General features: G+C 49.7%; 1 protein-coding gene across 1 annotated transcript in view; it reads left to right on the top strand.

Annotated features, from left to right (window-relative positions):
* LOC119449204 (uncharacterized) overlaps window positions 1-16635 on the top strand; it is a 73332-nt gene extending 56697 nt beyond the window's left edge. Inside the window, exons 3-4 of the mRNA XM_049664488.1 lie at window positions 6955-7197; window positions 16419-16635. Of these exons, the coding sequence (XP_049520445.1) occupies window positions 6955-7197; window positions 16419-16499 (324 nt within the window). The 3' untranslated portion in view covers window positions 16500-16635. The remainder of the gene's footprint in view (window positions 1-6954; window positions 7198-16418) is intronic.

The raw sequence follows: 16635 nt of genomic DNA, 5'->3' as shown, positions 1-16635 counted from the left end.
CGCCATGGCATAGGAAGCAAGCAAAGAGCTCCGCTGTTAAAACTTCTTTTTTACCCTTTTTGGCCGCTTGAGGCACGATCATCTCGTGGTCGCGAGCACGACTGGCGCGAGGCGAACGCGCTCGTTTGTCTTGGCTGTGGCTCTTTTTTCCTGCCAGCGTCGATCTAGCCTAGCCGTTGCGACCTGCTGACCCTTGCCCCCACGGAGAAACTCATGTGCGGGTCCGTGGTCGAGATTCGGGGCGACGATATGGCGCGCTTCGACTGGTACTTTGTGCGGGAGAGGCTCATCCAGCCGTGCGTGGACGCTCACCTGAGGGTTTTCGATAAGGCAATCGAACGTCTCAACCAGATAAACTACACGGTAACCCTGGAGGCCACCCAGGCGTTCAAGATACACAACGTGGGCGTCAAGCGGGCCACCATCACGGCCGAGAATGATGTTCTCGAGAAGTACCACTTGAAGCGCATGTGTGTGTCGCCCAACGCCGCCATTCACAACACCCTCGGCGGCACCATCTTCCGGGAGCCTAAGGTCTGCCGCAACATCCCTCCGGTCGTGAAGCAGTGGTGCAAGCCCATCGTCATCGCGCGCCACGCTTTCGACTACCAGCGCAACGGCAAGGACTTCGTTGTCCTCGGACCCGGCATCCAGATCAAGTACTCGCCTGCTATGGGAGCGCCCTACAATCTTGACGTAAGCACCGGAAAATTTATTACGCAGCACTTAAAGGGCACCTCACCGGCCAGTGCTTAGATCACGCACCAACTATTGCGTCTGAAGAGTATCAAACACTGCACTACGTCACAACTGCGCAAAAATTGCTGTAATTTCAAAGGAAAGCCCGTGCGCGCACACTTCCACTCGAGGGAGCTCGCCTTCCTGTAGGAGAATGAAGGTTACACGCATAATCGCCTGCGCTTCAATCTCACTGCGTTAAACGTGACAGATTATGGCACTTGACTTCGGTAAATCATCCATTGCGCTGCACAGCAAAAAGGCAAGTACAAAAAGAAAAAAAAATTGAACCGACGATCGAATTTTGAGCGCAGCTGTTTAGGGGATTTGAATTCGTGATATGTTTTCGCAAAGAATTTGATTCTTGTCGACAGGGTCCTCTCGGCGGCGGCGCTTAGCCTTTGCTCGGGCAGCTCATTTAGCAGCTGCGGCAGACGAAGCATTTACACCGTTTGCGTCGCTCATACTTCAAAAGGAGCTGTCTGACCCTATTTTGTATTTGATTATATGGTCACGTGGCAGTGGCAATAAAGAACGACGCAGTGTCGAAACGGTGAGTTACAAGTTAAACACTTTATTGGGCGAACTTGTGCACAGCAAAACAAGTAACACTCAAGCACAACGATAGCGGCGAGCAGAGTCGGCGATCGTCGGAAATCTGATCAGTGGGTCAATCGCGTCGGCTTTTATGCATGACTCGTCGAATGTTCCAGTGAAATCGCAGGTGCGCTCGTGGCTTCCAGAAAGTGCTTCACAATTCGTGTCGTGCGTACAAACGGATTACAAAAAACCTCTGGCGGCAACAGCCAATGGATAAAAGTATCGTTAACATGCGAGAAACTTCTTATACATGCAGGCGCGTCGTGCATCGAGGGATAACGTTTAACATTTGTTAGCCGGTGAAAAGCAGTGGCCGAATAAAGGAGGGAACAGTCAACGCGCGGTACTCTGGCGCCTTCTCGTAGCCATCGTCGCAGAACACATCCTGTGCGGCATTACGGTTTTCTACTCGGGCTTTCTTCGCTATCGCGGCTTTTTCTTCCCAGCTGCGCACCACGTCGCTCTTTCATCCTTCGATGTTTTGCGCATGCGCTCAATTACGTCGATGCTTCCCGATGAAGCGGGCGCCGAAGATCTTCGTTCTCAAAGAAAAAATACTGAACCAGCTCCGAATTCCGTGTGCCCACTGGTTCACATTCATTTGCGACACTGTGAATTGAATGGGTAACATATGCTGTCATCCGTGCCTTAACCCAGAGTTAGTCAAAATCGAAGACAAAACTAAAATGGCTCCATATATATATTTACCATGCAAGAGAGATAGGGGGAATCTTTCAATTAGATACTGAAGCAGTTGAACTGACCGCATTTAGCGACCGTCGAGCGCATACAGAAAGCGGTACAGAAGGCCTTTGAAGTGTACGAAACCTCTTGTGTGCTACGTACTGCATGCGGTGTGTACGCCCACATAATAGTGTCTAATAAACAGCACGTCACGTATGTACCTCTCGAGAAAGGACGTTTGTTCTGTGAATGTGCCACAGCACGGATCACTAATCAGTTCACTCTCGCTATGCAGGTGATCTACTATGTCGCTGTGCGTCTGCTGCTGCTTGCGCTTGCGCATGCAGCATTGCCAACAATAGCGGAATGCGACCTCGCCTGTCCTGGAAGGTACGGGGGCACAGCCCGGCTCCTACCTGTCGGCAAGCTAAAGTTCCTGCCTAAGCTACATGAGGGACGCTGGACAGCTGAACTTTGCCAAGCATGGGCGGCCGCATCATCAACAGTAACCAGTCCGGCAGCCAGAAAAGAAAAAGCACCTTCGACGCAACCCTGTGGGCTTTGTGACTGTGCCATTGCACTTATCACTCATCAGTTCACTCTCGCTATGCAGGTAGGTGAACCTTACGTCATGTTTACGAAAAAAGAGCAATAATTGTCTGGTACAGCTGCCCAGCCCACGATACTGTGTTACTATTGTTGTGGAATGTGTCCATGTATTGCGCTCGCTGCTACTCCTACCTGGTGATATTGAATCTAATCCCGGCCCTACTAGTGAGACACTTCTCGCCGAATTACGCACCCTGTCAACTGGCCAATAAAAAAACAACTTTCACTTTTTACAGTTTACACTAACATCCGCAGTTTTCTTCACAGGCGTGAACGTATATCTAGCATTGTATTATCCTGTAGGAGTAATCTACTAATACCGACACGTGATTCACTGACGACATAAACGATACTGAAGTGCTACCAGACTTACCAAATTTTCGGGTGTACCGCAATGACCGTCTATCTGCGCGCCGTGGCGGTCTGCTTATTGCATTCGTCGAGCGATTGTCTTGTGCAGTCATCAATATTCACTCACAGCTAGAAATACTATGGGTGATTATCCAATCACGCCCACAGACTTGTACTACTAGGCGTTTGTTACGTACCGCCCCGCACTACTTCCGAATTTTGCAGCCAACTGAACCAAACTGTGTCAGCCCATTGCTGCTCACCCAAATACACACATACTTCTTTTCGGCGATTTTAACTTTCCACAAGTAGACTGGCGCACTTACTATATGTGTTCATCGACAGGACTAAACGAAGCCAGCAACTTTCTGTATATCTGTCTTAAATTTAGTATGACCCAGCTAATTACTGAGGCAACACGCGTTTCGCAGGATACATCCAATGTCTTAGATTTAATACCAGCCAATAACCCTGAAAGCATATCACGCATTTATTATCTCAACGAAGTCAGCGACCATACAGTAATTCTTGCTGTTTATTTTTTAAATTTTTTGGTCAACAAAGCACCAAATATATGAGGAAACGACACAGCTCTACGACAAAGCTGATTACGAACCAATAAACGTGGGCCTTGGCAAATTTTAACCCACCTTTCAGACTACTTTTCACCACGATAATGTTGGTACCAATTGGACACGCTTTAAGAAAAAGCTGAAGGAATTAACAGATAAACTCGTACCTCGAGTGTGTTTCAGAGCCAGTCATCACAAACCGTGGTTTACAAAAACATTGCAATGCCTTAAAAATAAAAAAACTCCTATTCCAGGTCGCAAAGCTTAGAGGTCAACCAGGTACATGGAAGAAATATTACAAATGAGATCAAAACTATATTTCTGCTCTACATCAGGCAAAGCACTCTTTTTGTCTCTTAGAATTGCCCAAACTACTAAAAACTAATCCCAAAAAGATATAGAAAACACTGAAAGGCGACGAACCACGATAAATTGCACTCACCAGTAAACTAAATGTAGCGATTACCGATGCGGATTGTGTGAACATGTTCAACACCACGTTGGCTACTGTTCTTACTGATGAACGCACCCTCCCGTTTACCTTTGCTTGACTGTGACATGCCAGGCGATCACTTTCTGCGAAAATGGAATTTCATCCATAATAGAAAATATTAAATGCAATCTTCAGCTGGAATGGACGAAAGAATTCTAAAAACTTGAAAAAGGGCAAACACAACGTCTCACTTTCTCTCACCCTAATTTTTCTGCCACTTTATTCAGGAGCCATTCCAGACCACTGGAGGACACGGAAGATCATTCCGGTCATATAGTCATCTAGCAGAAATTCCCCGCTTAATCACCGCCCCATCTCTCTAACAAGCGTCCCCTGTAAAAACATGGAGCATGTGATTTACTCCTGCATAATAAGCTTTCTTGACAGTAATTACTTTTTAATCCTTCACTACATGGTTTCCGCAAGGGGATATGTAAAACATAGCTTGCAGTTTTCCTACACGATATCCACACCAAGCTGGATGGTAACGTACAAACTGACGCGATTCCTCTTGATTATGCTAAAGCGTTTTATAAAGTTCCTCACCAATGATTGCTTGCGAAACTATCCCAGCTAAATTTGCATTCTACTGTCTCAATATGGATTACAAAATTTCTTACTAATCAAACGCCAATATGTTATAAATAACCACCTTTCCACTCTGATTCCAGTAACGTCAGACATCCCCCAGGGATCGGTTCTTGGCCCGCGCCTATTCCTAATCAATATCAACAACCTACATTTGCATGTATCCTGTAGTATACGTATGTTCGCCGATGGCTGTGTTATCTACCGCGCCGTACTAAACACGTCAGATTTGATAACGCTCGCTGGTTTTCGTACACAGTAATTTGGCTCTAGAATCAAGTGACACTTATAAATTCCTCGGAGTCACTGTGTCAAATGACCTGATCTGGCGTACGCAAGTGCATAACATCATTTCAGCTTCTAAGAAAACACTAGGCTTCTTAAAACGTCATTTGCGGATCGCTCCAAGTCACGTAAAATTACTTCCCTACACGTCACTTGTACGAGCGAACTAGATGACGCCTCCGCAGTCTGGAATCTGCATCAAGCATATCACATTGACGCTCTAGAGGCTGTAGAAAACCGCGCCCCTCGATTCATCCATTCTTCATATGACATCCGCGTCACGTCACTGAAATTATTATCAGGGCTTCCAGACCTCATTCTACGTCGCCGCATCTCTTGCCTCTATCTTTAGCACCAATTGTTTTACAATTCTGTCCTTCATCAAGCACCCAACATCATGCCCGTATATCGCGCATATCATACCGGAGCAGCCATCCACAGCAAGTTGCACGACCACGTTCACGAACGCCAAAGTTTTCAGCCTCGTTTTTTCTTCGTATGGCGGCAGACTGGAACGGCCTCCCTCCTGCCATTGTCGACGTAACCTGCCCGTCCGTATTTTTACAGCACGTCACTGACCATCTCCAACTAGGTTGTACTTGAATTTTCATTATGTGAGTTGTGTGTATCTATATGTGTGTATGTGCAAATGCAAATGTGAGCATTATTATTTTTCTGTTATGTGTGCATCTACATGTTCCTTACTACTAAACAAGGTTACGTTAACGTGTGTTGTTGTAGCCGACGCAGTTCTGTCCCACTCACCTCCTTTATTGCGTGTTAGCTACTGCCTGCAGGGATAGTCTCATGTATACATCTAACAAAGCAGTAGGCCTCTGATGAGCAGAGATTCAAGGCTGCGCTCTGTTAAATCTTATTAACTCTATATTTCGAATTTTATCCACAGGCATACCGAAATTTTCGGAATATGACTACGGAATCAAGAGTGTATAAAAATATGCCCTTGCAGTCATCGAACAATGGCTGACAACCGCAATACCGACAATGACAACCGATACCGATGAGATGCCCTTGAACCGTCCTATATAAATTATTCCCGAAGCCTATCCTGAAGCATCTGCCTGTTTGGCCTATGAAATTTCTCCCGCATAGCATAACCTAACAATAATGTATATAGGCCAGTGCAAGGGCATCTGGGTTTTCATTGTCGGGCATTGTCGGGATTGCGGTTGTCAGCAGTTGTTCTATGACTACAAGGTTATAGCCAGGCATAATAATAAGACGACACGAGAGATAATTGAAGCGGCAGAAATTCTGCGCCTTGAAGAAAACTGCGCGAGAATGGCTTCATTGGGACAGTCGGTAAAAGAACTTAGTTATCTTAACTGGGCCGAAATTTACTAAAGCTAGGCGACAGATGCGAAGGCCATCGATATGTGTGTCTTGAGCCTTACTTATTATTTAGAATTCATCCGGCTATCTTGCTTGTGCGAATGCACGTGTACGTGTTTGTTCTGTTAAATACACATGCATTTTTTATAATGTTATCGATGTTTCGTCACATGTAACCACTCGACGTTGTACCATTAGATCCAGTTGAAAAGTTCGCGCTTGTGTCGGTCGTTTCTAGTCCATGTTTCAAGTGGTGCGCAAATAACATTTATCTTAAATTCTGACCAACGAGCCCAAAGCAGTACCCTTCATAGCTTTCAAAATAGGGCGCGCAGTGACTGCAGGAGAACAACGCCCCCCCCCCTCCCCCCCCCCGGAACCTAGCGCGTGATGGAAGACGGCGCGCACCTTCCCGCTTTCCTTACTTGCGCGCTCGAGACTGAGCCGCGCTCATCGGCTCCACTCGCACATACAGCATACTGCGCATGGCGACGGTGTTATCGCCGTTGGACTTCATACAGAACTTGACGGCGATGCCGATGCTGACGGCAAAAATTCGCTTTGAGCGTCCCTGTAATTGCTGTCGCAATAAAATATTCACAGTTATGTAGCAACATAGCTGCGATAAAAAGAGTCCAGCCCGAGTACGGTGTTCATTTTTGTGGTGGTTTCGCAATACAGTTCAAAGCAGTCATTTGGGGGCCGAATGGAAGCCTATGTGCTCAGAATTCTCCAGGAAGAGGCATGCTCAACCGTGGATTACCCTGCGTGTGGTTTCGCCCCCTTGGGCTACAGTCCGCACTGCCACCTGCTCGACATGCCGCCGTACCCGGTGACGACGCCAAAGTCCAACTATGCGGAGCACGACGGCGACACACTTGCGGCACCCACGTCAAGCAGCTGCCTTTGGAGGCTACACGCGAGGTGAGTCAACTTCTACTTCAACAAATTCATGAAAACCCGCCTGTGGGTTTTATGACGCTTCAACTTGGGCCTCTATTCTGCAATGGGAGGTTACATTGGTTTCTGCTCGGAAGGCAAGTGAAGGCTTATTCCGCCAGCGGTGACAGACAGTACGTTCCCTTGATTGTCTTAACATTATTCTTAACCCTTGTGCGTAACACTTCCCTAAACATTGTCTTCAACACGGGGATGGGAAGTTACGCGTTCTTTATTACGGGTTCTGTTTTTTCTGGTGTAATTGTCAGAACTTATTTTCCGGCTATCCTGCTCACACATTAAGCAATAAGCGTAACGTTAACAGGACGTGTAAGAAAAATTACCAGCACAAGCCCTGCTAGGGATCTTCCAAGCACAAAATAAATAGCCTTCGCCCTGTCACCTTTCTTGTCCATCGTGTTAACGCCACGGTTATTGTTTCAAGTTGTGATTGAACAATGTGGTCGACAATGGGTAATTGATCAATAAATAATTTGTATTTTAAACGTTCTCGACCGCGCCAATCAGTTTTCCTGTCGGAAACGAATGAAAGCAGCTGCAGTCATTAACCAATCCAATGGAAATTGGGCTACTCCAGTGGAAAACATCCCGCTTCAGGCCTACCAGCTTTTGATCGAAAGAGGATCTCGAAAACATCCGCAATTTATCGTTCGGTCTTCCTGAGTTACGTTAGATGAGTGAAAGCGATAACGGTTTAGAGCGCAGCTCTTAGGCGCCGGTTCCGCGCTGAGCGTCGGCGTCCCTCGTCCTACCTCGGAGTAACGGAGCGAACGAGCACAGTGAAAGATGAAAGAGCGAACGCGGAGTGATGAAAGATGGCGAGAGCGAAGAGAAAAGTGGTGGAGGAGGGTGCAGCGGAAGCATTAGGTGGAAAGCGGAGGAGGAAAGTATAGCGAAAGGGTGAGGAAGAAAGCGGAGTGCCGTGCAAGACGTGTTCTGCGGCGACGGTTGCTCTGAGATAGCGCCAGAGTAGCACGCGTCGTCTGATAACCGATGACGCCATTGATAAGGCATGTGGCGAGTGCTTCAAAACAAAGCGCTGCATGAGCGGAGGTCTGTCTGCGGCGGCTGCAGTGAGCTGCACCCACGCGTGACCCGCGCACTGCCTCTCGCGGACTCCCGATTAGTGAGGCAGTCGCACAACACATCGCTGCGTTTGCAACGTGCCGCACGAGGCTGATTGTCCAGGCCAACGAATATATCGCCAAATGAAAACGCGTATAGAACTGCGCTCCATTTTCGAATTAGGGAGTATCGTAATCGTCTGATTTTTTTCAGCCCACGTACGTTTGCCACGATTTTTAACAATTACTGAGAAATCAGGCCAGATTAGGTGCTAGGGGATAGCTGTACGTCGCTTCGATGTTTGTTTATGCAAAGCTCTGGGGCTACGGAGTATGTACCCAAAACCAAGGAATCTCATATTGTTCCGTGCATACACAGTCGCGAGACCTTTTGCGGTATAGGAAGTATTCCAGACTTGGGTGACCCGCCGTGGTTGCTTAGTGGCTATGGTGTTGGGCTGCGAAATACGAGGTCGCGGGATTGAATCCCGGCAACGGTTGCTGCATTTAGACGGGGGCGAAATCCGAAAACACCCGTGTACTTAGATTTAGGTGCATGTTACAGAACCTCAGGTGGTCCAGATTTTCCGGGGTCCCCACTACGGCGTGCCTCATAATCAGATCGTGGTTTTGGTACTTAAAACACAATAATTTTTATACTTGGGTGCCTCTACTCAAGATCATCCTTTTCACGCGGTGTGGAGAGCTTTGTAGCTCAATCTCAAGGGCCACCAGAAAGATGCATTGGTAATATATGGTAAAGAAAAATACATGTGGCTTCAAATGTAGGTGATTCTCGACCCCCACAAACGTCTTCGCAGACTTATGAAGTCAAAACCACCCTGAAGTATTCACCATTATTGAACGCGTACAAAATTAAACATTTATTCATCACACAATTTAGTGAATCCTGTTTCCGGCGATTTATTCTGGAATACGCCTGTCAGGCAAGAACTATATATCTGAGAGTGCCTGCACTTGGAGGAGATGATTTCTAAACCTTGACATGCCTAATCAAGTTTTATATGGTCATGCGCATACAGTGAAAAGAAAGAAAGAAAACAATAAGACGATAGCTTACAGAGCACATGCACACAACCCGCCAGAAGAAAAGGCAAATTATTTGAGAATAGGTTGCTCAGGTAAGCAAAACACGTAGCAGTGTTCGTTGCCAATTTTGTTCGTGGAAAAGAAAATAAATTTTTGACCTATGAATGTGCAGTTTTGGAATGAGTTCTTGCCACTTCCTTCCTGCTGATCACACTGAATGTACACCTTTTTATATCCGTGAGTTACTGTAAACACACTTGCTCTTGTTAAATCACTTCCAAGTGAATTTCGAAAAAATGTTGCAGGCAATGGTGCAATGTATTGTACAAGGGCTCTTAGGAGGCTATCGTGAGGATGCAAAGCTAAGTGCAGACAAAGAGCTTGGAATTGTAGATAGGCTACTGCTGACTGATCTTTGCACATTATCCGAGGAGTGATACAGGGCGCTATAACGTATAGCTATTCCAAAGTTTTCTATTCTAATTTTGCAATCAGCCCTCTACGATTGGTCAAAAAATTTTCGGGCCGCCCCCAACATCGCCTGTCTGTCACGTGACGTCACAAAAGCCGCGATAGCTCCCCATCTGATAAGACGTGTACACACTGATTATGCATGATTAAATCGAGCAAAAGAAAATAATTATTTCTGAATTGACTACTTATCGCCATTAACTTTTGCAATTGGGCAAAAATATTTGGACTGCGCCCACTTCGCCTGTCTGTCACGCGGCGTCACAAAACCGCGAGAAATCGCTGCATCAAAGTGACGTGTACGCGTTAAAGATCCATTAATATGCCAAACAAAACTGAAATGTTTTTTCTGAATAGCCAGAGACTGCCCCGTACCGAAAGGAATAAAAGATGGCTGCCCGCCGATCGCTCAGCTAGTAGCAACAGGCACCTGCCGGTAGCGATGGATTTATTTAGGTGTGTGGTGACACACTGCGCACAACCCTGCGCAGCCTCCGCCTCGCCACTTGCTAGCCCGGCGTGACATAGCTGCATGCTGCACCACGCCTCCGATAAGGGACAGCGCCACCGCAGCATTACCGACGGTGGCTATAAAACCAAGCCTGCCAAGCTCGAGCTTGCTTCCTTCGCTAACCGTTCGAGCGCTGCAGCGGTATGCTCGCCGCGCCGCTGCTACTACGCTAATAAACAGTCCTTACGTTTTATGTGGGGATGCGTCCTTCCATCGACACGGTATCCCACATGTGGTGTCCCGGAAACCGAACAAACCGCACCGCCATGGCCGAACCAGAAGTCCTCACCACTCTTCGCCAGCAAGTGCAAGAACTTCATCAGGAACTGCAGACCCAGCAACAGCAGCATTCTCGCAACGCCTCCACAACCGAGGCCGCGCCTGCGGGCTCTGCTGAGGACGTCACTGATCCTACAGAAGGCATCCCGCACGCTGCCACATACGACACCTGGCGTGCCGCCGTCAAGTTTCCGCCGTTTTGGGTGGACTCGCCCGAGGTCTGGTTCGCCCAGGTCGAGGCCCAGTTATCCCTAGCGTGTATCACGCAAGACCGGACCCGCTACGATCACGTCGTCGCCCACCTGGACGCACGTTATGCCAACTAGTTCCTTGCCAACCCACCAACGGCCAACCTCTATGAGCACCTGAAGACTGCACTTATCCGCCGCCTGTCGCTCTCGGAAGAACAGAAGATACGACAACTTCAGTCCGCAGAGCTTGCTGAGCGCAAACCTTCGGAGCTCCTGCGCCACATGCGTGCGCTCGCGGGCATCATGCAAGTCCAGGATTCTTTCCGGCGAGCGCTTTGGCTCCAACGACTCCCGCCGCACGTCCAGACAATTCTGAAGGCTCAGATTAGGCTACCTCTCGACGAACTTGCGGAGATTGCCGATCGCGTCATCAAGGCCTCCTTGCCGCAGTTGTCGCCCACCAACGAGGCTATCGCCTCTCCGCTGAACACCACAGAGCTTGCGCTCCGTATCGACAACATCGATCGACAGCTCACCTCCATTCAACAACGTCTTGGTGAACGTCTTCCGATGCAACAGCGCCGCCACTTGCAAAGCCGCGACCTTAACACCACTTCGTCGCGGCAACCTGATAACAGCGGCCCGTGTTACTACCACCGACGCTTCGGAGACAGAGCCTGGCAATGTCGACCATCCTGTTTCGTGGGACATTCGGAAAACGCCAACGGCAGCTCGTAGAGACGGCCGCAAGCTGCCAACCTGGAGGCCGTCTCATCTTCGTCACCGATCAAATCACGAAGCAGCGGTTCCTTGTCGACAGCGGTTCCGACATTTGCTGGCACCCGCGATCCCATCTTCAAGGTCCTCGTCCGCCTACGTCTTTCGAGCCCAGTGCGAAAAACGGCTCCACAATCAACGCGTACGGCTCGCTCAGAAACTTACGCTATGACCTTCACTGGAACTTCGTCATCGCCTACGTCGCCGAGCCAATCATCGGCTCAGACTTTCTGGCCCACTACAACCTCCTTCCGGACTGCCGCAGCGACCTCCTCATCGACGCGACAATGGGACACTCCACACCAGGCCAGCGAACGACCGCCCAACAGCCAAGCATCAAGGTACTCAGTGTTGACAATCATTCGCCGTACCACGCCATCATCGCCGAATTTCCCGGATTGACGCGCCCCAGCGGACTGCCACGCAAAGTGCAGCACACCATCGTGCACTACATCGAGACCACTTCAGGCCCCCCGATTTTCTGCCGCGCCCATTGCCTTGCCCCGGACCGCATGCACATAGCGAAAGCAGAGTTAGAGGCCATGCTCCGCGAAGGAAGCGCCCGCCGCTCTGACAGTCCATGGGCCTCGCCACTCCACCTTGCGCCGAAGACCGAAGGATGGCGGCCCTGTGGGGACTACCGTGCCCTCAAGCGGGCGCACCATCCCGGACAAGTACCCCGTCCACCACATACAGGACTTCGCCCATCGCCTTCATGGCTGCCACGTGTTCTCCGTGCTAGACTTGGTGAAGGCCTACACACAGATACCCGTCAATCCGGATGACGTCCCGAAAACGGCAATAATCACTCCCTTTGGCTTGTTCGAGTATCCCTTCATGAGCCTGCAAAATCTCGGACCTGCAAAATTACCCTCAACCCACCAGCGCTAAAAACCTTCGCCATTTCCTCGGCATGCTGAACTGTTACAGGCGTTTCTTGCCACACGCAGTCGATTACCAGGCTCCCCTCCACGATGCTTTGGCTGGCCTACGAGGAAACGAACTCGTCACGTGGACACGAACGTTAACGAAAACTTTCGAAGAATGCAAAGTCGCCCTCTGCCAGTTCCACTGACCACCACACTTCTCACCCATCGCGTGCCAGACGCTCCCGTGGGACTCTTCACGGACTCTTCACGGCCGCATCTAGCTTCGCCATCGGCGCCGCCCTCATGCAACGCGTGGACAACACCAGGCACCCCTTGGCGTTCTTCTCCAAGAAACTCGCAGCTCAGAAAAGGACCCCTTCAACCGCCAGTTCCACTGACGAAATCACGACCACCACCCCGACAAGTTTGCCAGCCTACTACTGAGAACTTCTGTCGATATACCAAGCAGTGCAACACTTTCGCCATATTCTCGAAGTACAGAACTGCACCATCTATACCGACCACTAGCCTCTTACCTACGCCTTCTCTCAACGTCGCGACAAACTCCCGCCTGTACAGCAGAACCAACTCTTGCTCATTGCACAGTTCACCACCGACATCCAACACATCAGCGGAAAAGACAATGTGGTCGCCGACGCGCTTTCACGCTTAGCAGCCGTCAACTCTGTTCAGATAACAGCGGACGTCCTCGCTGAGGCTTAGACTACGGACGCCGAACTGCAGGAACTTCTCAAGGGCAGGTCCTCACTACAGCTACAAGTTCCCATTCCAGGGTCGACAACCACAATTTGTTGCGACATGCCGACAGGACGAAGCAGGCCCTATGAGGCCCTGTCCCATCGCCGTGGTCTATTCGACCAGCTCCACAACCTCAGCCATCCCGGCATACGAGCCTCTACACACCTTGTGGCTGACCGCTATGTCTGGCCCTCCATGCAGCGGGATTGTCGCACCTAGGCGCGCTCCTGCATTCAATGTTAACTCGCTAAAGTCACCAGGCACGTCACGTCACCACTCGGAACATTCTCTCAGCCCCCTGGTCGGTTCGAGGACGTCCACCTCGACATCATAGGACCCTTTCCCCCGGCTGGACCCGATCGCTACTGCCTCACTGCCATCGATCGGTACACTCGATGGCCCGAGGCATGGCCCCTCGAGGGAATCGCCGCGGAAGACGTCGCCTCGGCCTTCTTCACCTGCTGGATTGCTCGTTTCGGCGCCCCCCGCCGCCTAACCACCGACCAAGGACGACAGTTCGAGTCGCACCATTTCAGGCTCCTCGTGCTGACCATCGGTTTTGAACGCTTCAAGACCACCAGTTACCACCCCTGCGCCAACAGAATGATCGAGCGTTTCCACTGACAGTTCAAAGCAGCGATTATGTGCGACCCGGACACAACCTGGCTCGAGGGCATCCCAGCCGTCATCCTCGCTCTTAATCGCGCCACCTTCAAGCCGGACATACACGCTACACCAGCAGAGCTCGTCTACGGGGAACCACTCCGTCTCCCAGGTGAATTTCTGCTGCACTGCCTTCCAGCACTACGACGTCAGATCCCACCGACTTCGTCTCCGACGCACCATCGCCGCCTTACGCCCGTCACCTCCAGCCCAAAACTGCAAGGCTACACCTTTCGTGTTCAAGGAGCTAGCATCGTACACGAACGCTTTCCTCCGGTCACGACACGCCCTGGACGTCTGGTACGCCTCCCAGATTTCTACAGACCCTGAGGGCTCTACGCTCCGCGGGGTGGGGGGTGGTGATGTGGCGACACACTGCGCACAAACCGGCGCAGCCTCCGCCTCACCACTTGCTAGCCCGGCGTGACGCGGCTGCATGCTGCACCACGCCTCCGATAAGGGACAGCGCAACCGCAGCGTCACCGGAGGCTTACGTCACCGACGCTGGCTATAAAAGCAAGCCTGCCAAGTTCGAGCTTCCTTCCTTCGCTAACCGTTCGAGCGCAGCGGCGGTATGCTCGCCCCGCCGCTGCTACTCCGGTAATCAACAGTCGTTATGTTTTATGTTGGGATGCGTCCTTCCATCGACACGGTATCCCACGGGTATAATAAACCTTTTTGCGTGGCAGTAAAACTTTATTGAGCCGGGACGTATACGACATCGATGTGCCAACTCTTCCTTGCTGAAGATTCGTTTTAGCAGCATTCTTAACCTTCCGTTGCTCGCCGCAATTTTCGACCAGCCACCGGAAGCTAAGTAAGGGGAAGTGGCCCAATCATAGACGCCGGCACCAGCCTCTTCGTTCGGTTATCTATTTTCATTCCACCGACTCGGCCCCTTTGAAACACTCTCCACTTGAGCGTGCTCCTCGCCTATTGGCCGCCAATTAGGTAAGACAAACCGCTCAGTGTAGGCAATGCTATGCGTTTTGACAGGCAACAAAGGTGACCTCCTATAAACGAGGAGAGCGTTTGATTCGGCTGTTCAGACAACGTTGTGGGTCACCACCCGTTGCTTGCGGCGGTGGTTACGTAAATTTGACGTCAGCAGGTTGAAATAAAAATAGGTTGGAATAGTTTTACGTAATGGGGCCCCAGATATAGAAAGGCCATTACGTTGCACTTCGAGAAGGGGCGCCAAGTAGCCATATACCAGACGTTGGACTGCTAGAGCTTGTCCTCGTACGGAAAGGAATATGAGCCAGTGATGCAAAGATTACAGGACGTTTTTAACTAGTGAAGTCATCGGCGCAATAAGGTGTACTCAATACTGTGGGGCATATGAATACTGACCAGCAGGAGTTTGCGGCCATAAGCAACGTTCTTCGTTATCACCCCAGGAGGGGTGAAGAAGAAAAGGGGGAAGTGTAATCTAGTCGAGGAAGAATCGATTAAAGCGTTCCTTCTGAAGACAAATTGGGGAGCTTTTGGGAACATAAAGTGATGGCCGCCTCGTTGGCCTGGAGCGGCTTGAAGGAACATTTCATAAGGAAAATAATAACGATTTAATGACGTGTTATTAAACGTTTCCAAAAAAGGCTAGAACATCGTGCCTATCTACAAGGACCGGGAGAAACCGACTTCACGCAGCTGCCCCTAGCTCGGCGACCTCTCCGTAGACCAGTGGTGCGATATCTCAATCAAAACGCAGGTATAACTGGAGGCATGCATGACTCTTCTATTAGACGGCTGGCTTGTTCGCACCTAAATTTTCTAGTGAGCACGAATACTGCGGTCCATTTCATTACTTACTGGGACGTTCCCGCCCCGTGATCGCGGTCGAGGCTTGCCTTGTGGCTCTAGAGCACAACTACTCAAGCGAAGGGTTGGCTGTGTGAGCGTGTGCGAATGTTTATACCGACATTGAACGATGGCCAGTCCACCGTGTACGTCTTGCGATATCAGCGAGATACTTCAGCACCTTATATTGGAGTGCCCGGCTTGGAGTGTAGCAGTGCACACGGAAGGCAGTGTTTTGAAAGCCTCTGCAGCACAAGCTGCAGGCTGTCATTCGGTAGTGCTAGCTTTGCACATTTTCATGGAAAGACAAAAAATAAAAGCTTGTTCTTCTACATCCTTTAGAGACAGATGTCCGTGCCTATGTAAAGTGTTCAGAGTGGTACCCGGGGGGCTGTAGTAGCTTAGCGACTATGGTATTGTGCTGCTGAGCTCAGTGATTCATCCCAGCTGCATTTCGGTGGGGATAAAATGCAAGAATGCTCCTGTACTTGGATACACAAAAGAACCCCAGGTGGTCAAAACTAATCCGGAATTCCGCCTACTATGGTGTGCGTCACAATCAGATCGTGGTTCTGGCATGAAAACCCCCAGAATGTACATTCTTTTTGTTCTGAGTAGGTTAGGGTGCCTTTAATAAGGTTTTGCAGCTTATCTAGCGATGCTCATTTAAAAAAATACAAACGAGTTGTTTATAGCAACTGAAAGTGGCCGAGACGACTTGCTATATTTTTGTTCTATGTTCTTTTTTCAGGAGTCCGATTTGGCCATTCCAGAGGACACGCTGGCCGAAAGCTTGCCACAAAAGCAGCTGCCTCTTAGAAGCAGCCACTAATGGCACATATTGTGTACATATGATATATTTATGTGCTTCTGTACGAACATTTTTGCCATGAATTGGTTGACGTAAATTTGTGTAGTTGCTCTACATCTTTCTTTACCACTTCTTTGAATAAACACAGCTAGCACTC

This window comes from Dermacentor silvarum, chromosome 1 (genome assembly GCF_013339745.2).
Source record: "Dermacentor silvarum isolate Dsil-2018 chromosome 1, BIME_Dsil_1.4, whole genome shotgun sequence".
NCBI classification, from domain to species: domain Eukaryota; kingdom Metazoa; phylum Arthropoda; class Arachnida; order Ixodida; family Ixodidae; genus Dermacentor; species Dermacentor silvarum.
This window is presented reverse-complemented; position numbering and strand designations above follow the sequence as displayed.